Genomic DNA, 24,018 nt, shown 5'->3' with positions numbered 1-24,018 from the left:
AAGCATTGAATTTAAAGAATAAATCCAGTTCTTTGAGAATTAGAAAAGTTTCTCTAAAGTACTTTATACTCTGGCAAATTTAATAGACTGGACTTGTTTTACGAGTCTGTAATATTTATAAATTTTTATTTTATTTAAAGTATTTTTAAGGCATTAATACTTTTTAACAAATACAACTGAAGTCTTATGGTTTTTTTTTCCGTGATTTATCTGAGTTTAGCTAAAATTGTATTAAAATTCTAAAAAATAATTTTAATTTTTTGAGTGGTCACAGACGGAGAAGAAAGTATACGTGTAATCGATGTAGATTCCAAAGAGTAAAGAGAGTAAGAGTAATAAAAGCCTGCGAAGAGAGATGTTGCACCTTTAATTAGAAATTACACCGAGGCCCTTATCTACATCAGATCATTACTAAATGGAACGGCTAATGTAATTGCCCCGCCCAGTTGCCACTCTTTCACTCCTCAACGAGAGTTCGTTTCAAATAAATTTACTTCCCATTCACTCAACCATTTTTCACTCCATCATTATTCAAATGAGTGAATTAATGAGCTCAATATAATTGATTTGCAATTAGAAACAAATCGACCTGTTTTTAAAAACGTTTTGATTTGAACCTTATGATTGTGATATCCTTTCCCGTTAAACAGAGCAGGGCAAAAATGAGTTATAAATAAAAAACAAAACAATTAAATTGTCATGGATATAATGATTGTTTTCTAATGAACAATATACTTAAAATTATGTCAATGACAATTTAGTCATAGTTATAGATTAACAATTTAAACAAACAAGTTGTTGGATCAAACAGTGCAGAAATGATAGATTTGGGTTTATTTAACCCATCAAATTATCAATTATTTATTAAAATCGATTAATAGATGACTGATTGCAACTAATGAATAACGAATATATTTTCATTCTATTATTTTTTTTAATATTAATATTTTCTCAATAACATTCACCATAATCGTATTTCATATTAATATTTAAGCCTTTTTTTAACAAAATATGCTGTTATTGCTAATATTATAAACATATAATGTTTTTACTTATATTAGTAAATTGTGTTGATATGAAAATGCTAAATCATTATTGAAGTATCTATGTACATAATATATTTTTACTATTTTTTTTAACACAGTCACATTGCTATTTAAATTTACTCGTTAAAAAAAAGTTTCTAGGTAAATAATTATATATTTTTTTCGGTTAGCTCTACAGACCTTGTAGATTTTTGGCTTCCCGAACCAACCTTCTCCACCTCTGCTTTCCAGTTTGCTGCAACAGATCTTTCCTTTCATTGTTGGTTATGTCTATCTACCTGGTTTTTGGCTTCTCACGTGTTCTCGTCCTAATGGATTGCTTCAAGCCACATACCCTGCCCATCTTAACCTCCTTGCCTTCCTATTATGAGATATTGACCGACCAGTCTCAGCAAACAGTTCACTGTTAGTTCAGCTCCACCATCTGTTAAGGCTTTGATCCCAGATCGCACCTGTAATTCTTCGGCCTTTCCTTTCAAATCCTTCTATTCTGCTTTCTAAGGTACCTTTCAAACCCCAGGTATCGCAGCCATATATCAGAGATGGCTTTATCATGGTATTGTACACCCTTAGGTTCAGATTTTTAGAGATTTTTCGGGATTTCAGCATTCTTGACAAATAAGGCTCAGTTCGTACGTATAAGCTGGTCTATCTCAGTTCGTTGATCATTTATTGTAATAATACATCAAAATATCTAGCACTTTAAACAAAAACATTTTTTTTTATGAAACCGATATGATAGAACTTGTCTAAAGTTAGCTGCTTATCTTACTCATTTCAGTTTTTTATTCATAAATATTAAAAAACCACCGAATTGCAGCTTTTTGATTTAAGTTTATTAGGAATTTTTCTTCTTCTTAATATGGCAAGTTTAGAATTGGAAATTAGGTTAAATTAAATAGCCAACTGCATCGAAAATTACAAATAGAGAAAATAGAGGATTACATAAAAAAAAAAAGGTTTATGAATTTTCATTCCCAGTTACCTATAGTAAAAGGAGCAGTGGCCTACAACTTGGGAAACCCAACCATAACCCGAAGACTGAAGCCTAGGCTGCTGCAGGACATCCTGTTATAAATTCTATATTGATCAGTTATGGTATTCTCACTCTAAAATTTTATTTCATCATAATCTCTTTTTGTTTTCTCTTCATCTTTTTTTTAAAATTCACTTTCTTTTTTTTCCATCAGAACTAAATTATTTATTTTGTTAAATCATTATCTTTTATTAAAAATTATCATGTTAATCTATTTATTTTATCTTAATTTTTTTTATAACATTGTTTATAGTTTTTTGTGTGTTTTTTGTTTGAGACTATACCCCCCACCTAATCAATTATTAAAAAAAAAATGTACCTCTTACATTAACCATGTAAGGCCCTAGCAGGGTCCTGTTTCAGAATGAAAGCTAATAGTATTAGTTCATAGTACAAGAATAGAAACAACGTGGTAATTAAACTAATACTTTTAATAGTCCTCCCTATTAGTGATATTAAAAAGTACTAAAGTACAAGTTAATTTTGTACAAGTCAGTGTAATTGTAATAAGTTAAATTATAAGACTAATAGTATTATGAAACAGGGCCCTAGCCGTTCTGGTATTAAATAAATAAATAATAATAAAGATTAAATTAAGATAGGAATGTAAAAACTATAGAAAAAAATGGCTTGTTTCGCATTATTTCTATCAATAAACATACTTAACCAATTGATTGAGTATGATTAAGTACATTGATTATGACTATCATTAAACCCATGTCCAGCCGGGAACGGCGCGGGTGACTACAGTTCCGCAATACACGACCAACGTTTGATTTTGATTCTTGAACATCATTATCTCTGCTTTGCTTGAATGGTGGTACACCTCTCTATTATATAAAAAGGTTTTTAGTGATCAATGTGTAATATTTTATTTTAAATTAATGAACTGAAATACAAATTTAAATGCTGGAATAAATACTAAAAATATTTATTTTTTTTCCAGCTTACTGTATATTAAAAAAAATATTACAATATGAAGTACAGAACACATATGAATTACAGTTATACAATTTGAGCTACGAGTAGTACAATTAAATCAACAGTTGTATAATTTGTAACTTGGGGATTGGTCCACTAGTCTAACAAAAAAAGTTTTGATCTTATTTTGAATTGGACGTATTCCAAAGATAGTACTGTAGATTGCGATTACTTTCTATACTTAGATCTGTAGACATTCTTAAAGCTTTTAGAGTTATTAGGAATTAACTCCAATCAACGGTACATTCATTCTATACAATCCTCAAATACAAAATAAAAAAATTGTATAAGTGTCTCTAATCACTATCTAGGAGCGATATATGAAATAGACACCATTCAGCTAAATTGTACAAGTAATTGGATTAATACTAAATGCTATTTTATTTAAAATAAAATTAGTTTTTATTTATTTATTTAATACCTGGCCTGGTGGGCCTTACAAGGGGTACATTTTTTTTTTTTAACAATTAATTATAGGAGGGTATAGTCTCATACAAAAGACATCTCTAACTATATATAATATTATAAATAAACAAAAAATGAAGATAAAATCAATAGTTTAACATAATAATTCTTCATAAAAGAAAAAAGTAAAATTAATAACAAAAACAATGACATTTATGGATTTAAAAAAATATATAATTGACTTCTAATAAAAAAAAAAAATGTACCTCTTACATTAACCATGTAAGGTCCACCAGGTCCCTGTTTCATAATGAAAGCTATAATGTGAATTTAAGAAAAAGAGGGACAGAAAAAAAGAAATTAAGACCAAATAAAATTCTAGAGTGACAATAACAGAACTGATAAATATAGAAGTTATAACAGAATATCCTGCAGCAGCCTGGGCTTCAGTCTTCGGGTTGTGGTTGGGTTTCCCAAGTTCTAGATCACTGCTCCTTTAACAGTAACTGGGAAAATAAAATTTAAAAAAAAATAATAAAACTATAGAATGTTAAATGATCACAAAGGATGGGTTATACAAAATTATTTTCATTAAATATACTCAACAGAAAAAATTAAATATATAAAACAGACACTTAATATTTCTGATTTTAAACGCTGATTCAGAGTTCAGGGCTATACAAATTGGTTTTAAAGTTTAATCGAATTAAATGTTTTACTATAATTTTCGCAATTTGAAGTGAATTCTCAAATCTCTAACTTCTTGAGTTCTCAAAGTATTAGAGAGAAAGTGGGGAGGAGAGGAGAGAGGGGGCAGTGTCACTTGTATTCATTTTCCCTATTTACAGCTTACTATTTAAATATAGACCAATGTTATATGTTGGAATATTTAACTAGAGAATATTATGGCTGAAAATACAGGGGCGAGGGTTCCACAGCGCTTCGTTTGGAACGTTGTGAGTTCGAATCCCACCTAGGTCTGTCAAACATTATTTTGCGGAGCCCCCGAAAATGAATCTTGATATTTCCTTTCCATAATGGAACAAAGCTCCATAGCTGTTTTCTAGTTTAATAATCGTGGGAAAAAATATATGTATACATTTCTTTTCGATTGGCTCTATAGACCTTGCCTGCTCAACTCAGGCTACTGTTTTCTAGTTTGCAACTTTGTTGATTCTGTCTATACTTCTGGTTTTTGGCCATCCACGTGGTCCCTTGCCAACCATACTGGCATTCATTTTTTATAGAGGCGTCTGATGGATTGCTTCGATGTATACGTAATATGTGGCTTTCTTATAATTTAGGAAATATAATGAATGTCTTTTATTCGAGAGAATTTATGTTCATAATTAATACTGTTTTTTATCAACTGCACAACTAGAACATCTTTTATAATTATTATACTTTTATTTTAATATATATATATATTTTTTTACAGTGCTTAAGCCTTTCCAATCAGCTGAAAACTTACACTAAAAATGAACTTGTTTTTGGAAAATATGCAGAATACCTACCACAATGTGGACCTGGAGAATACTTAAATTTGTAAGTTAATTTCTATGAAAGTATAAATATTTTACTTTAAATATTAAACTCAAGAGTTTTTCATGTCCAATCTCAAAATTAAGAATCCTATAGAATAATTGAGCCATGAAAAAATGGAATTGAACAATAGTGACTTAAATTACTTTTCATTTATTGCTAGAAGTTGTATATTTTGTAAATATGATTACAAGAGAAATGTATACTACACATACATTATTTTAGTACTCACTATGTAGTATGTATTTTTTTTTCTATTTTGTGTAACTGTGATAAATACAAAGGTACGTACTGGATTGATTGATAAAGGGATTGAATATAGGAGCACTGTTAAACTGGCAGATAAAAAAATGTTAACAAAATAGCTGAAAAACTAATTATTAATAACTTTTGTAATCCCCATCCCTACCATCTACCTACAATTAATGACACAGGATTCACTAATTATCTTCTAATTAATACATAGAAAGGTATTTACAACATTGATTGATTGATAGATGAAGGAATTGAATATAGGAACACTGTTAGAATGGCAAACAAAAAAAGGTTAGCAAAATAGCTGAAAAACTAATTATTAATAACTTTTGTAACCCCCATCCCTACCATCTACCTACAATTAATGACACAGGATCCACTAATTATCTTCTAATTAATACATAGAAAGGTATTTATAGCATTGATTGATAGATGAAGGAATTGAATATAGGAACACTGTTAGAGTGGCAAACAAAAAAAGGTTAGCAAAATAGCTGAAAAACTAATTATTAATAACTTTTGTGTACCTTTTTTGACCGAAGACTGGGTCTTCTTACAAACTACAACAACTTAAATACATTTACAAAATATTCGATTCCTTTATTGAGTGGAAAGTGACTTACGGATTTTTGATGACCATTGGATCAATTGGTTTTTACTTATACTTTATTAATTAAAGTAAATTACTTAATTGGAGTTATTACTCTAATTATTTATTAATAAATGATGTGAAGATGGATGAGGTCAGTGACGAACACAATTAAGTAAAAACTTATTTATTAGTGCCAACGTTTCGGGCAGAATTTCAAGCCTTCATCAGGGCTAAGACCAAGAACAAAATTACAACCGTAATAAATTAAAGAATAATAAGAAAATAGCTAACAATATATAAACATAAATAGTGTTGAAAGAAAATGTATAATTTAAGTATTAGAAGAACATAAAGGATATATAAGAAAAAGTAATAAGAAAATTAAAAATGAAAAAAAAAGAACAAAGAATAATATACACATGAAAATCTCGTAAGTAAATAAATAGCCTTTACCTTCTTATAATACTTAAGTTATATATTTTCTTTAAACGGCCAAAAATCGTTTTCAATAAAAAATAAATAAATAGACAAAAGAAACTGTATCAATTTAAACATCAACATCAATTTTAATCTACTTCAGAAATATTTTTAAATTTCTTTCGGACTGTTTGGAACTGAGAAAGTGTGCCGATATTATTTTTGATAAAAATGAAGGTATAGTCCACAAGTGTATACTCGATGATAATAAGAAATTTGTATTTGTGGTTTATTATATTCTCAATCCAATAACAAAACCAGCAATTTTTTTAATATTAACAAAAAAGACATTCATCACCAATACTACCAACGGAAATTTAAAAAAAAATCATTTATTGAAATTTACGAGGTTATTAAATAAAATATATCAATTAAATACAATGTGTCATATGACATTATGCAATGTATATATCTGTTGTGAATTGGGATGCCAGGATAATTACTAAAGGTAATTATCCAAATATATATTTGTATTAATTAAAAATATTTGAGTCCTTTAATTATAATTATTGAATCTCTTCTCCAAGGTTTTAAGTTCACCAATTATATATCTGCATATAATATTGTTACCATTGGTGGCCCCGCCCACTAAGGATAAGTCATAAAAGAGTCTCCAACAAGTAGTGGGAATATCTATGACTGACAACCTATCATCTTGGCAGCTAATAATGGATTTTGACTCTTAAACATTATGTACCAATTATACCACTGAGAAAAGGTCTCATTCACCAATGGGTTGACAGATCTCAATCGCTTCTCTGTCCCACGTATTTCAAGAGATAAGGAACAAACACAGATGTCGTAAAATCACACAAAAACATTTATAATATCGTGAGTAACATAGACAATGACAAGGTACAATCTAACCATTGACAGAACTCTCTTGAGGCCATCTTCTTTTCAGTTGGAGGATTATCAGAAATTGGAATGACTGATGTCTGTTCAGGCTAGATCGGCTACCTATGAACATTGAGGTCATTATGGATAATTTTATTTATGTCAAAGTAAGGAGCATTAAGGATTTTACAAAGGAATTTGGATTATAAGGATGAGAGATAAATTCGTTGGTTTAGTGAAGTTCAAAAGCTCAATTCCGTAAATCCAAATAGACCTTAATATATTGATAGACCTTTTTGTAATTAATTCGAAATTTAGACCGTCTGTCGGGTGTTGTAATAGTCGAAACCTATGAGCATTTCATTGCCTTTCAGTCCTGTGTGACGTGTGAAGAAATTTATTTTTCATCTTTACGGTTTTACTATAGCGTAAAAAAAGCACGTACTTGGACTATTTTAAGTACACCACTGATGTTTTTGTCTTAGGCTGACTATTATGTTTAACCTTTGTACCAAACATTTACCAGTAATTTACGTGACCGAAGGCAATTGACACGATAACCCACCTACCTCTTTGGTAAGGTCAAGGAGGTAAGTATGTAGTCCACAAACTAATTTGAATTGCAAACAGAGATTGCCTTTGAGATAGCTTGAATTAACGTAAACGTACTTCACAATTTAGTATCAAGAGCAACGCAGTAGTAGTTTCCTCACTCGCCATTATCAGACGGTGGAATGTTTGTACTACGAACATCTTAATTCAATTAATATTCTGTTTTCATTCACAACGATGAATCTGTTACTTTTTTGTCCAATTCGCAATAAATTAAATAGCTCGCCTCACTCTTCATCTTTGTATAAATTATTTTTAGCTTAATATATTAATACGTAAGAAATTTAATCTAACTATGACATTTGAATAATAGTGCAAATGGCTTAAACAGAATAGGTTTCCATGTAAAATTAATAGTTATTATAGATATAATAAAATTTAATTAGTTGGATGAAATTAACAAGAAGACAAGGAAAAAGGTAATATAATCCTGAAAATGAAGAAAGGACCATAAAACGTTGAAAAAAAAAATATAAAAAGATAGATTAAATTACTGGAGTAGAAATATATTTAAAAATAGTCTTCCATAAAAGGATAATATAAATAATTTATTTTTAAGTGAAGAAGATGGTCAGGGAGGTGTGTGTGGGGGGGGGGTCAGCAAAAAAACACAAATAAACAAAAAATTATATATTCGTGCCGACGTTTCGACCTGATTTTCTGGTCTTCATCAGGTCAATAAAACAAAAGGAGATAACCATCATTCAGAGAAATATAAAAATAAAAATAAATAATTCACTAACAAATTTGGAAATATACATAGCAATTAATTTAAAATATAAAATTATTGATTTATAATCTTTATACTTTCTTGGGATTGGTTAATATTGTTTAAATAAATAAAGTTTTATCCTATTTTAGTCTCAAAACATTTTTTATTCCTTTATAAGTCCAACGTTTCGGCCAATTCAGCCTCCTCGAGGACAATCTTAATACAATTTTAGAACCACATCATTTAAAAAACCATGGAACTAGACAGTAATAGATTGAAAACAATATAAAATGAAACATAATATTATATAGGTAAGAAGATATGTATAAGATGAAATATCTAAGTAGTGTCTAAAAAAATGATAAAACAAAGTGAATCAGCATTTTTATTTTTAATTGTCTTCTTATAATTAATAGAAATAAGTAAATAGAAATCTCCTTGTTGATAATTCAATACTTCACTTTTATAAAGAGCATACAAGATCAAAAAACTAGGCACCGAACCTTCGAATCCCAAGATCTTTAGTTTTTAGTAGCTTAAACCCAATTTTTCTTGTGATCTATTTATATTGTTTATAGTTTAATCACTTTTGTTTACTTTTAGTTTTGATATATTTTTTTTTTTTTTTTGTGTTTGTAATGTATATCGTTCGTTTATACTTCAGCAATTAACACCCAGATCAAAAGTCCCTAAATTGTTGTTTAGAGGTAATATCATGGAATCTATAAAATTTATAAATACGCGACCATCCTCCCTCATTAGGTGATGGAACAAAAGTTAATTAAATATTCAAATTGCCATTTTTTCTATTCAACTATTCTATTTTTTAGAGAACTATAAATTCACTCCTTATAAAATCTAATAGAGATTATTTATCGATATAACATTTTATTTTTACCTTTTTAATTATTTTATTTTTATAGTAAAATTATTATTATTTTATTTTAATAGTAAAATTCCTCTCTGATTCCAATTTCCATAAAACTAACATACAGCGCACAAAACAGATACTCTTAACTAATAATTCCTCCCCCCTCCATGTCATTCATAAACTTAAAATTAATCATTCATAAAAATCGTCTAACCACTTCATCCAGTTCTTAACAACCCCTCTCTATCTCCTTATACAGGTCACTACCATACATTCCCTCTATTTCAGATGACATACTTAAAATTCTTTCATACCACTATACCTTATCTTCGAGTCCCTTTTATGTACTACATGTGGACACTTTAAAACTTACATATAGAAGAAGGTTTAAAATCTTACACATGATCTTTTTAATCAGGTGTGGCGAATGTGTATCAGGGAAGACAGAAAAGGAAGATGAATTTGGAAAGGACTCTTGTGGAATATGCGGTGGTTTGGAGACGTGCAAGGTCCAATGTTCGGATCCCATGGACATTCTGGAGGAAGATGAAGAGACCAATGGTAATTATTTTATCAAAACACATTTTAATTTATAAATACTTATTACGTATTACATATTATGATGAAAAAAAAATAGTCCATGAGTCATGCCAAGAAGGCATTTCGCGTTTTTAAGCTATTGGTAGGACAGCATTTGCGTGATCTGTTCTGTACTTAATAATAATGCTGATGAGAACTAAATAAATTAAAAATGTCACGTCACTTCCAACACGGCTAGGATTAAATAGGAAAATTTTAACAAACATTTTCGTATTTTAGCCCCCTTTTAAATATTGCTCAATTTAACTACCTTAAATTGCCTTTCTCACGCCGTTTTTTCCATTTTAGCCACTTTGTAACCATTGCTAGATTTAAGTCTCCTCTCCCCGTTATTGTAATTGTTGTTTAAGTAAATTTTTCAATGATGATATAGGACCATTGCTCAATCGGGGTTTTAGTGGGGCGGGTCAGCCGAGAAGGATTGCCTTTAGAAGGCGTGAGGTTAGCAATTTTGAAAAATAACAAGCATTTTCCTCCTTTATTTCCTTATTGATGTCGTTTTTCTTGTTAATAACTACCCCAAATACCTAAACCTTTCTACCTGTTCAAATTTATTTCCATCTTTATTTATATCACCGAAATTGTTACTATTTCTGTTGCTAACCATGAACAGATAATATATATATATATATATAGAGAGAGAGAGAGAGAGAGAGAGAGAATCCTTACTAAAACGCTACGATTCCAGAACATACATTATTGATGATACCTTCCTCATAAATTAAAATTGCCTTTTTCTTGTTAAGAATCTTAATGTGTACCGATTGAACATATTAAACTATTTTTTTTTTTTTACCATATTGAAGGTTGCCTCAAGTTTATATCCATGTCACCCACAGTCCTGGACATTGCGGAGTCTCCTAGCGCTTCGGTCTGTATTTTCGGTGAGGGCATCAGCAAGGAGACAATTGTGGAGTGCAGCATCAGCAAGGACGGTGAGAGTGAGGTAAGTCACTTGTTGTTTTTCATCTTATATTTGTCATACTTTGCCTTCTCCTTACCTGAAAAGTTCATTTGCTTGGTTTCTTCTATATCAACTCGAGTCATCTTAGGTTCAAAAAGAGTGTTTTCAATAAAAAAAATATGGAAGTATGTTTCTCAATAATTCTATACGTATTTTTTTCGGAATACTAAACGAGAATTTCGCTTCACAATAAGAGAGTAGAAATCACAAAATTTTGGAGTTAATTTCAGTCTTTCTCTTATAACTAGAAAACTAATTATTTTTCGAAGACTAACAATGAGTTTATAACGCACTCTATCCCATTAGTCGAAAATTAAATGTAATATACCCTATTTGTAGGAACTATGTTAACATTAATTTTGTATAGTGTTTAACTCCGAATGTTTAATGAAGATCACTTACTTTATCTTAATAAGACACAGTTCAGACCGTGTGTGTAGTAAGTGCTGTAATAGTCGAAATCAACTTTTTAGCCTCCTCAGGAAATATAAAAGTCATTTTTAAGCGGGCGACTAGCAAGATGGTAAATCCGAAATTAGGATATATCACTACAAAACATACATAGAACCTTTAAGAAAAATATTTCTATTATTTTTTTCTTCAGGATCTTTAATTGACTGAACTAATCTGACCACCTAAAATCAATATTTTTAAGTGTTTAACATAAAATGTTTAAAATATGGTTTTCTAATTTTTTATTACCTATCATATTAAAGTTCGATCTTTTTTTTATTAATCTTGATCTTCAGAATATGCTTTAATACACCATTCTTATATCCTTCCCGAGTCGAAAGCTCCAATCTCATCGTTATGCGCAACCTTTGCAGAAGAAAACCACATCTTTAGAACCCTCTTTTGTTCCCTGTTGTAGATACCAATCAAGACCCAAGCATTGGAGGACAAGATCGAGTTGACATTTCCCTTGCCAAGTAAAGACGGCAAATACGACTTGCATTGCAACACTTCCACAGCGGTCGAGTTTACGGAGACATTATCAGTCGTAGACACAAACAAACTGCTCCCTACGGCCGTCAACAGCCCTACTCTTACTACTTGGAAAGAAAATCAGGTAAATAAATCAAATCTATTGATAACATTATCTAACATGTTTTTTAAATTTCTGTAATATTACATGTTCCTGAAGTAATTTAATTTATTTATTTTTATGATTTTTCAAATGAATTAGAAAATGTTTTTTTTTTCAATCACTGACACGTGGTTGAGAGAAATATTTGCGAGAGAGATCAGTTCTTGCTCTCTTGTAACACTCAACTGGCTATTAAGCAAGAATCTAACTCATATTGACCAAGATGGCCACATTTCAGATATTTGTTATACACTTTTCCAGTAAAGATAATAGTTAAAGTTACTACCGTATTCCTAAAAAAATCTGTTAAGCTTGATTGGATAACATCGTTCATGTTAAAGGGTCACTGCCAGTTGGAATGGCATTCATCATTCAAAAGACAGAATGAGGTGACCGACTTGAATAATGAAAACCGCTACATTAGGGATATTTATGATCTTTACTTTAACATGTTAAAGCGTGTTGAATGGAGAAATATTTCCTTCTTTTACCATGTTAAAACGATATAATATAGTTGAGAATCTGTTACTTGGCCAGTTAAATTGAGAATGACGCGACGCAGCAGACCAGCTGAGCTCGTCACCATTTTGTTTCTTGTAGTAACAAGCACTGTAGTATTATACATATTATTTGCTGGTAGTTTGTGTTTTGATTGTGATAGTATAGTTTTAGATGTTCTTATAACTAATGAAGCAATATATGACAATAATAATAATAATGTAATGACAGTTGTCAATCCATCTTGATTCTCTTCCTCTCATGTTAGAAGATCAACAAGACAGTAGGCAAACTTTCACTTTTCACTCAATTTAGCCATGTTCTAATGAAATACTTTAATAAAAACTTTGAAGTAAACAATAACATGAAGTTTTGGAAGGAAAGGTTATAAAAGAAGTAGCTCAGAAAATCTATTAGGAGATTTATTACATTTAACACGATTTTAAATAGGGCTGCTCGTAATCCTATACTTGTAACATTTAACTTTTAACACATCATGAATACCCCAAATGTCAATCCGACAGACGCTTAATTTTAAATGAGGTATAGAACATTAAGGATCTTCTGCAATTTCTCTTTCGATTTGTAATCAACAGAAAGCTTGTTTGGCCATAATTTTGGCATTTGCTTGCAAAAAAAGTGAAAAAAACTCTCACAGCCTCCCCTCAACTTGCTCACCACTTCGAAATATAAGTTAATCCGTCAAGGCAGGAATCGAACCGGCGCCGTGGTATACATTAGGTTACTACAGGTGGCGCCTCAGTTTCCTCCGCTACAACGGCCTCCATTATTTTGCAGCTGCCCACATAATATCAGTTAACTAGTGAGTCTCGTTCCGATGAAGATTTCAATTTAACCAACCTCTCCCCTCGCTTTCCTTCTCTCTCAACATAAGTTTTATTTATTTAACCCTTAGCTTATTATTAATTTATGTTCCATCACTTTTTAAATCATTGTTCAAATTAATAAGCTTCAGTCATAAATTTTCTATTACAATTTCGAAATACACAAGGGTTCTATAGTTCCCGTAATACCAATTAAAGAAATAAACAGGCGGATCTTTTTATCTTCTTTTTTTAACCTTTGTTTACATTTTATAAATTTATTGTTTACATTGTTATGAATTTTAAAAAATATCTAACTCTTTCTTAAAAGTATTTATATATTTTGTTGGCCTAGGTGACGGTCATTGTAAGTAAGATGGCTGGTCCAGTGGACATACTCTGCTTCGCCAAGACATCTTCTGACGACCTGCTATTCAGCGAGTGGACGTCACAAGTTGAAGGAAATAGTTTATCTTCGACGGTAAAGTGTCCTCCTTTCGTTCCTGTAAGGACTGAGGAATTGGAATTCGGTTTGGCTTACAGTATTCAAGGAATGTGAGTATTCTCTCTGTCGAAGAAAATATGTGAAATACTTCATCTGATGTCTACATACAAAATTTGATCTCCCAATAGGTTTGGAAAAATAGCAAAATTTTCACATAAACCATGTCGCTTCAAGGAGGACCTGGAGTCCTTGGATTTGAGATATAAATATATTGCAAGGATTTAGATATCCAATATTTATGATTCCTGAAGATTGGATCAGTTATCTAGATAGCGAAAACCAATTAACCATCTTCAAACTACCTCAACTTCCCTTTACAAAATTAAAACAAACACCGAGAGTGTTTAAGACTCTCTACGCTCTTTTTCTTCATTAGTTTTTGAATTTCAGAATGGAACTTGGTACGTCTTAATAATGGTGAATGGCATTATTTTGATAGCAAAGTGGATTTTGTTAACTCAGTTCTTCATTGGCCAATTAGCAGAAATCTTCATTTTTTTTTTTTAACAATTTATTTATTGTCATTTACAACTGTATATAGATATATACAACAAATAAATTTGGTGTAAGTGATATAATGACATATTACAAACAGGTGGCGAATCTACCCATTGATAGAACTCCAATAACATTTCTAGAGGAGAAAATCTCGAGACATTTTTCTTTTGAGACGCCTATGAGGATAATTAGGTAATGAAGGAGAAGCCAGGTTTTGAACGAGTAGGCTTGGGTGGTTGGGAAGTTTATTATGGAAGGATTGGTATCTGGTTCTGGCAAAATTAGCAACATTTGGGACATTGAGGCCCTGATGGATGACTTAATGAGGATGAAAGTAAGGAGCATTAAGGATTTTACGAAGAATTTTAGACTATAAGGATTGTATTCGGGAGGAATTCGATGGTGTAGTGGAGTCCCAAAGCTCGACTCCGTATGTCCAGATAGTAGGCCTTATAACAGTCATGTAGATCAGTTTTTGTAATGGATTAAAACTTTAGACTGTTTGTCATGTAAATGTAATAGGCGAAATCGACGTTTCCAGTCTTTTATGAGGATTCCATGTCAGTCGTTTGTCCAGATGTAGTTCTAAGTAACGGATATGTTCGACAGGGATAAGTGGTGTATTATTAAAGGATAATGTGGGGAGAATGATCTGTATTTACAATCTGAGTTCTAAAATTGTTATAATTATTTACGATTTATGCCCAAAATCGAACAAACGGAATATCGAATGCACACTGAAAATAGAAAAAATATAAAGAAAAAAAACTTTTGACAATTCAATTTCTCGTTAGAATCAGCCATTATTTGAGTATGTGCCTGTTATGATGGTGGGTTCTAACATGAAATCAAATTCTCAAACGATTTTGTCCTTCACCTTTATTCAATTTTTCGCACCATTTGCTTATAAAACATTTTAAAACGTTAGTTTATCAATATATTATTTATTAATTTATGGTAAAAAAAAATATTAATTTATTTTTAATCATTTGAACTATTAAACACATTAACCTACTTTTTATCAACTCTTCGTTAAGGTAATAATCTGTCATAGAAACCATTTGTAAAACCAGGACACATAAATTTTAAGATAAATATTTTATGGTATATATATCCTTGATAATGTCCTTAGGGCTGAAACGTTGGAGAGAAATAAAAATATTGAGAGGATCAAAAGAAGTTCGTGTATTAAATTTTAAACAAAAAAATTGTTTTTAAAATTTCCAAGAGGATTCTTCGTTAAAAATCCTCTTTCCATTGGAGATTCCAGACTTGCGCGCTGGAGAACAAAAAGAGGTCACACACTCGACTTTTCTTTGAAATTCTTCGCCTTATACATTGCTTTTCATCTCTCTTGAATTTAGTTTATTTTGGATTTTATTATTTTAACGTCAGTATATATTATTATTGTTATATTATAATAACCGGGTTATTTTAGCGCCTCTGCATACTTCATATTACAATTGTTATTTACCCTTTTATTGCCGGGCGAAAAAAAGATACCTTTGCGAAGATAACCACCCAATGGTTTTACTAGGGTTTGGAAAAAGGCTCAAAAAAAAACCAAAGAAAAAACAATATTTACATAATTCAAAAAGCGGTGTACTAAGAACAAAATTGAGAATAAAACAATGGCACTTATTTCTCTCTATATATTGGAAATTATATAAATAGCAAAGGTATGACATAAAAAAAAAAAAAAAAAAATAGTTTCCTCTTACAAAACTTATTTGCAGAAACCAAAAGTCATCTTTTCATCATAACTTTATTTACGAATTTACATAATCCGAATTTTGCGGTTCTTTTTCGATTTTGTTTGAAGTCATGGGGTCATGTGTCTCATTTTTTTATGCCCCCCCTACCGCGTTCACCGGAACAGTATACGACTGCGAAGCCGCCAGAAATCATCTATCGTGGCATGCAGGCTTGGCTTTGGCTTGGCTTGCCCCAACTACCACGACACAGCTGCTCGAAGAGGTAATACATGGTCTTCACCATTCTAGCCCACCACTCAAGTTGGACGCCTAGAGGACTCAACCGCGGCGGCGAAGACATCCCAAGATAAGCAATAACTATATCTTAATATATAAGACCACCTGATATATATTTCTATCTAGCATTATAAACAACTTTACATAACACAAGTTGCCCCTCCAGGGAATCATATTTTTATTAAAAGGAAACATAAGTGTTATTAATGAGTATAAAGTCCCCCCCCCCACCTTCCACACTAATTTAGAATAAAATTAACATTCATTCGGGATACCTGGAGTAAGGTACGATCAGGTCCCGAAGTATACAGATTATTTATTGCAAAGTATATATTTTGAAATAAAATAAATAATATTGCATAACAAAAAATAATGAATAACTCATTTTCTTACCATGTACGACCATACCACATACGCCCAGCGCCGGACGGATTATCTCTTGGGAAACAACGTTGTTGAAAAACTATATTTTTTACTTCTCTCGTATGAAATTAAACTAACCCAACTAACTATTTATAACGACCATTTATAAGGTATCATGAAGTTATTTTTAGATATAGCTCCGTCGCAATGCGAATAGTAAGTATATCGGCACTAAAGGGGTTAACAATAATAATTATCTTATGTCGGGCCGCCCATAGCTCAGTGGTTAAGACACAGTCTTACCAATTTGATGTCTATTGACGGTGCCAGTTCGTATCCGGCCTGGGACGTTGACTTTTTTCATTGAGTGGCGGTCCCACAAAATGAAGAATTTTGACCCCCACCAACCATGGTTAGGTAGTATAGGACTCCAATGGGAGTCTTGGTCAAAAAAAAAAATCTTAAGTTATTTAATAATTAACCTGGTTACTCCAACGTATCTACATATTCAAATGTCCTTCCCGTTTGTACTAACTACTCCTATATGTTTTTATATTCCATATCTTAATCTCTATTTTTTTTACGAACCGGGCAGCAAGGATCACGCGATTATGACCTTCGAATCATCCTCACACCTTCCTTCCTTCTACTCCAATAACCTTTCATCCTCCTCGACTTTTCTCTTTCTCTTTCTCAGTCCATTTTCTTCCTCGTCTCTCCTTCTTTCCCACAAGAACCCCAACCTCTTTTAGTTGATTCCTAAAATGCTCTCTATCAAAGCAGTCTTCATCCATTATTTTTAGTATACCCTTTTTCACTTGTTTTTCATATCCCCTATACTTTTATATTTTATTTTGTTAAAAATTTTCTTATTTAGTATCTCATTTTTTCATTCTGACCATTTGTCCATAAAATCCCAGTCTCCTGGTCCTGATAACTGTTTCCAGGTCTTCCAAATTCCTATATATTTCCTCATTGGATTTTCTCCTTTACCCCTCTGACGTTATTTTGGGTCCGTGAATCCTCTAGAATTCTTAATCTCTGTTATTATAAAAATAAATAATAATGCAATAATCTCTATATATATATCTTGATATAATTTTCCGGTTCTACTTAGTTAAGTTAATTAAACTTCTAACAAGATAAACGCAACTAATTTAACCTTAACAAAATCTAGATAAATAATATCATATTTATGATATCAAGTGATATTAATTTGATACAAGTCTACTAACCTTGTTTCATAGAAACTAGAATTGAATATTTAAAAATAAAATCCGGCCTGTTAGATTATTGTTTATCCTACATAATCCTCCGTTTTATCTGTTTGAGTACTAAGCTGTTTTATCACTGTGTGGTTTCTATAAAAGCCGTAATTGCTTATGTTATATGAAATAAAATATTTTTAGAAATTTCTGATTCAGGAACGGAAGATATTGAACTATTGAACAACATAACCACTTCAGTGAAAATAAATCAGCAAACATAATAAATTATATAACGCAGGCTTCTTAAGTTTGCATAAGGTAGAATGTGCGTTACCAAAATTGTTAATGTCTTTATTTATTATTATTATTTTTTTCTAAAAGTTTTGTATTCATTGTCATACGAATATATTATAAATAGTATTGAGTACAGCTTGTTTTTTCTCTAAACATAGAATAAATAATTTCATAAATGTTCAAACTGGAATGGTTATGGAGATTGTTCTTCTGAGGAATCTTTACCATCTCAATTAAGAAACACTTGGCGCCCCTCACAGAAATTGCTGTATGGATGGCTTATCAATATCGATATTTTACTTCCGATATCCCCCCTACCTCGCTGGAGACACTGAACTTGTGTATACGGTTAAACTATTACTATGATCTTTCGATGCCGTCCATTAATGATATATAATATATATAATAGCTCATCCGAAGTATTGCATAATCACAAAAGAATAAATGACTTGGAATCATGGAGGTCGTTTATTGAAATTATGTCAAAAACATACCATGTGATGATGTGATCACAGTGAAGTAAGATATACCGTAAAAAGAAGTGTGACTGGCATTTATTGTGTTTATTTCTATACCATTTCTTTATCTACCAACATATTTTGAAGAATTTAACAAAGAAATAGAGGTAATCCTTTTAGCTTTCTATTTTGGAGCTGAAGATTTTAAATGGGTGATGTTGGTAGGAGTACATTTTTTTTTCTTGGTGCCATCTTGTCCCACTGAGTGTGGTGAGATTGTCACCTTGTTTTCCCTTTATAGTTGCCATCATCCTAACACCTCTTATATAGGAGCTAGAACACTGTCAGTTAATTTTTATTCTTTTTTTTTTATAATATTAAATATTATCTCTCAAAAATTAATTATTTTTTAAAAGTTTTTATTGAAATGATAACTACATATTAAGTAAATAGATTTTTATTTTATCTAATAAAAACTGTATTCTTTTTAAGTTAGAAATTATCCTTTTGTGACACAATTTCATAACATAATGCGGACTTTTTTTTTCATGATAATGGAATAACATGAGATCCAAAACAGGAATTATATTAAAACTCAACAGATGACACTCCATATAGTAGTAGGCAGACCTTGGCGATGCGATATTGCTTTACCCTGAACAATTTGGTGTGGGAAGTATAGAATACCCAAAGAGGAAGGGAGATTATTAAACTCTAAATTCATTTTTTGTGTATTAATAGTTTATTTAATTACGGTGCACAGGTCATGGTCGTTCCATTGTCCTCCTGGATCCCTATCTGGTAAAAAGATTAACATATATTACCTACCCCTACATCAAAAGCCTTCTTCATATCCCGAGAACCAACATTTTTCACAATTGGCAACAAAGTGATGAAACAGTGAATTGCTAAAAACAATTGCGAGAGTATTATAGATAGTAATGTTGAGATAAATTGTTTTATTGCGTTTATCTATCAATTGTTATATTCATTGAAAGATTTGTGCGTGTTGTCGAAAGTTTTTATTTATTCGGTTGATACTGGCAACACTGCTGATTGTAACCTACCTTCCCGCTACGAACTAAGTCGTTGAACCAAGCTCATGCCCTCATGGCGTTTTGTTATGTGTTCATATGTAATGAGCCTTTTTATAATTATATTCAAATTTTATCGACTCTGTTAGTTTTTATTTAACCCATTTACTTCAATAAGTAATAGGTATAAAAATAAAAGCTTTATTAACAATCCTACAAAAAGTATTTGTCAGAATACCGTGATGGCCTAATATTACCCTAAATGGCACAATCTAACCTTATTTTACGGTACTGGTTACCATAAGACGGTAGAAATTGTGAGAATACAAAGATAATACTCATATTTGGCTTATGAAATGTTGAATAACATTTATTTTTATAATTAAGACTTAGCATAATATACTTTGATTGATATGCCCACATAAAGTGAAATTTATAAGATATTCAACCTAAAACTATATCAAGTTTTTTTGTGTTTAATCTTAGAATTTTTAATTAGTAATATTAGTATTTGTTTTTCAGAAAAACTGCTAAAACAGTAAAAGTTATGGCTACTGCAGAAGCCCCCAGGGCAATCAAGGCAGTTTTCGTTACAGAAGCCTCTAAGATCATAGTCACGTTTGATCAAAACTTGGAAGAAGGAACAGGAGATTGCTCAACTTTATTCTCCCCTGAAACAGTATTGCTTATTGGCAGCGGTAAGTAAAGCAGAACTTAATGTAGGTAAACAATGTTTCATCCAAGTTTCTTCTGTATTTCCTTAATTAAAATTTCTTTATCTAATACACATAAATTGGACATAGGACGAATCGGAGCTTAATATAGCCTATTAATGCATTTAAGTGGTGTTTTATTTTTAAGAAATTCTAACCAGAAAATATGTTCAGAACTACATGATTAATTTATGCAGAGCAGGAATACTTAATATTATCTAATTTTTCATGGGATATAAACCCCATAAAAAGTTAGATACGGAAAGATATAGCTGAATAGTATCAGCCAATCATACTGGAAAATCAATTATAAAGTTTAAAAATAATGTTTTCTAGTTTATATATTATTATTACTAATTAAATTTTTATTATTTAAAAATGAAATTATTATAAAATATACTCTTAAGCGCAAGATAGTTGATTGACCGTGTTTTATATATATATATTAGAGGAAGACTGTCTGGATGCGGTAAAAAAAAGATAATAACCCAAATAGTAAGTAAACTATTTATTGTGAGCAAATGTTTCGACTCACTTTGCATAGCGTCATCAAGGTTAAAAAAGATACGAACAACCAAAATAATGTAACAATGAAAGAGAATAGATAACAACAAATGAAAGTAAACTCAAGTGCGGCTAAATATGATTTAAAATATGTGAAAATTTATGTAATAATAAACAAAGTAAATTAAAGAAAACTACAAATAAGATGTACAACGAAAATTATAAATAAGCAAGAATTACAAAAAGGTATTAGACAATTCATAAAAACGGAAGTACTAACAAATAAATAAGTAGATAAAGAAAAAAAATGTATAATACTGTACACAATAAGAGACAGGAAATAAGAATAAAATAAAGGTAAAAAAAAGTAAAATAAGAACACAATAGGACACCCACCTATCTGAATTGAAGAAAGCACAAGAATGAACTAAAGGTGGGTGCGAAGTACCAACTGGGTAAGGGAGTGGGGAAATTAGCGGGTAACAAATACGAGGGCAGTCCAGAAATTAACAGACGTTTTGAAATAAACAATTCACAAATTGAAAAAACTCAAAGTTTATTATATACAATTGAAAGGTACACTCTTAATCCATTTTTTCTACATATCCCCATTCAAATTGAGACATTTATGACACATGTTTTTCACCGTGACTCAAGTTTTCAATATCCTCTGTAGAAATCTGCCGCCTGCGTACATTACATTTGAAAAGAAAAAGATATAAAATAATGTTAAAGTTAATCTTCCAATAAGAGAATGATAGTATTCAGAAATAGAAAATAACTGTGTTAGTTTTCTTTGTGATCGATTATAACCCTTCTTTGATATAATCACAACACTTAAAAATGAACAAAGAAAATTAAAGGAAATCAAAATAAGATGAATAGGGATAAGCATGAATAAACAAGCATTATAAAAAAAAATACTAAACATATAAAATAAAAACAAAGAAAGAAGTAGTTAAAAGAGAAATATAAAATTACAGTACATAATAAAGGACGAAAAATAAAGGTTAAGGAAAAAAAAAAAAAGAAAAAAAAAAAAAAAAAGGAAAAAACCTTACTTGTAGTAAGGTTGTAATAAAAGTGTATGATAGTGGTAAAATGAAAAATATTTTTGACTGTGAATTTTAATGGATATTTGACTTATTGGATAAAAATGTTTTGACCTGGGCAGAATAGCCTGTATGAAGTGTTTGGAAAAATATTAAATAATATGTTTCATAGTGAATTAAGATTGTCCCTGAAGATGGCCGAATTGGCCGAAACGTTGGACGTGTAAAAACAATAAAAGTTTTGAGACTATAATTTGGATAATGTTTTGAATTATTTAGTAAAAAAATTGCCAGTCTCAAGAAAGATTTTTATGATTATAATCAAATAGTTTAAAATTATTATATGTGCTAAGGACCAAGCTATGATTTTGTTGAAAGTAATGTTTATAAAAAAAAGAAGAGAAAAATATAAATTTATGAAAAAAAATCTATTTATAAATTATGAATGTAGTTTCTCAAGCATCGTATCTTATCTTGTTGCAGCATCTTTTTGCAAAATCACAGTTAACGAGGTTCATATATCTTTGAGGGGAACTGCACTGAAACCGAACACGACCCTCAGCTTCAAGGAAGAAGCGGTAAAGACTAAGTTCTCTGAATCAGCTGGAGGTGGGAGCGTGGAAGTTATTTTAGTCGAAAAAGTGGTGAGAATGTATTCATACAGTATACAGTATACAATTCACATCAGCTTTTAAGTATACAGGATTAAATGACACCATAATATATACTTCGCTACTGTCCTTAATGTAAATGTTAAATTTTACTTGAACACTAATATTAATTTAATACATCTGAGGTTGGGTTTAGCAGTGCACCATTTTGCACCAACTCGCTTTAAAACGATTTTTTTTCTAATCGGTGTAAGGATAGCATATGACCGATCCTCGTCGATTGTCCATTATCAACGTCATCTCAATAAGCGAAAAGTGCAATATTTATACTTTCATCTGTTTGAATGCATATTTCTGGGAAAAGAGGAAAGAATATGAAATAAACTGTTATATGAAATAATGTTTAAACAGGTTCTAATTTATTTTCATTATAAATTTCATTTGTATTATTGCTTACATTCATTTTTAACATAAACCTTCTTTTACCCATTTTTGGCAGGGACGTGGCTTGAGCCTGTTCTCGTGCAAAGTAAAGGTGAAGCCAAAAAGGCCACGCCCTAGAGACTTTTGTTTGCGTTGAGTTTAATAAGAATGCTTGCAATTGCAATTTAATCCGAATGAATCTATGAATTGAATCTATGTCTTACACGTAGCAACTCTCAAAAGGCCAGAGAAATGAGTAGCCTTGCGAATTGGAAGGCCTCAGTGCAGTGTGGCCGCCATCCATTCATTATCGAGACCTTCTGGTATAGAGACCTCAAAGTTTAAATTGAAGTCAGATTATCTAACACAACCTCCTCGACAAGATTTTTTGAGGCCACAGTGGCTGTTTTAGCTTCTCTGTATTCAGCCAGTGCTAAGGGTGCCCATTCCTCATAAGGGCCATTTGGTAAGAGGTTCCCTTTCCCCCCCCCCCAATAAATTTTATTGCATTCCTCGGTGAAACAATAAAAAATAAATCGATATATTTTACTCGATGTCTTCCTAAAGTGAAGTGTCTCAAAAGTATGATCCTAAAAAAAATGGCCAAATTTATAATGGTGCAACGTGCGCCACACGTCACCTAAACAACCTCCAGTCTGCAGCGGCGCTGGTTCGATTCCAGCCTGACCTTAAGTTTTATTTGGTGGCGACACCACGGAGTCTAAACTCGACCTCCCCCACTCTGATTAGAATAGGTTGGTGACCTGTTTGATAACCGTCAGATATCTCCGTTTGTCAGAAATAGCCAGGTAGAAGATAAACAAAAACATTTTAGAAGTCTTTTCTGATTGAATCCACCTTTAGGAGCTTACGTCGCATTAAAAGCTAATAATCTAAAATCTGTACCTGTAAAGACAGCTAATTACTGAAATTTATGTTTCGTTACACTATGGGTAATATGGGTCTGCACGGACGTTCTTATCAAGTGTATGTTCTTTTTTTTTCATATTTTCTATTATTTTTAG

General features: G+C 31.1%; 1 protein-coding gene across 1 annotated transcript in view; it reads left to right on the top strand.

Annotated features, from left to right (window-relative positions):
* Nucleotides 1-24,018, top strand: part of LOC106688030 (uncharacterized) — a 63,477-nt gene that overhangs the window by 6,340 nt on the left and 33,119 nt on the right. Inside the window, exons 2-8 of the mRNA XM_014432289.2 lie at nucleotides 4,907-5,013; nucleotides 9,785-9,927; nucleotides 10,773-10,912; nucleotides 11,802-11,999; nucleotides 13,695-13,894; nucleotides 20,213-20,388; nucleotides 22,443-22,603. Coding sequence (XP_014287775.1) covers nucleotides 4,907-5,013; nucleotides 9,785-9,927; nucleotides 10,773-10,912; nucleotides 11,802-11,999; nucleotides 13,695-13,894; nucleotides 20,213-20,388; nucleotides 22,443-22,603 — 1,125 coding nt within the window. The remainder of the gene's footprint in view (nucleotides 1-4,906; nucleotides 5,014-9,784; nucleotides 9,928-10,772; nucleotides 10,913-11,801; nucleotides 12,000-13,694; nucleotides 13,895-20,212; nucleotides 20,389-22,442; nucleotides 22,604-24,018) is intronic.

The sequence above is a fragment of the Halyomorpha halys genome, unplaced genomic scaffold (genome assembly GCF_000696795.3).
Source record: "Halyomorpha halys isolate HHAL.00 unplaced genomic scaffold, Hhal_1.1 Scaffold1041.1, whole genome shotgun sequence".
In the NCBI taxonomy this organism is placed as follows: Eukaryota; Metazoa; Arthropoda; class Insecta; order Hemiptera; family Pentatomidae; genus Halyomorpha; species Halyomorpha halys.
Note: the sequence above shows the minus strand (reverse complement) of the source record. Positions and strands in the feature narration are given on the sequence as shown.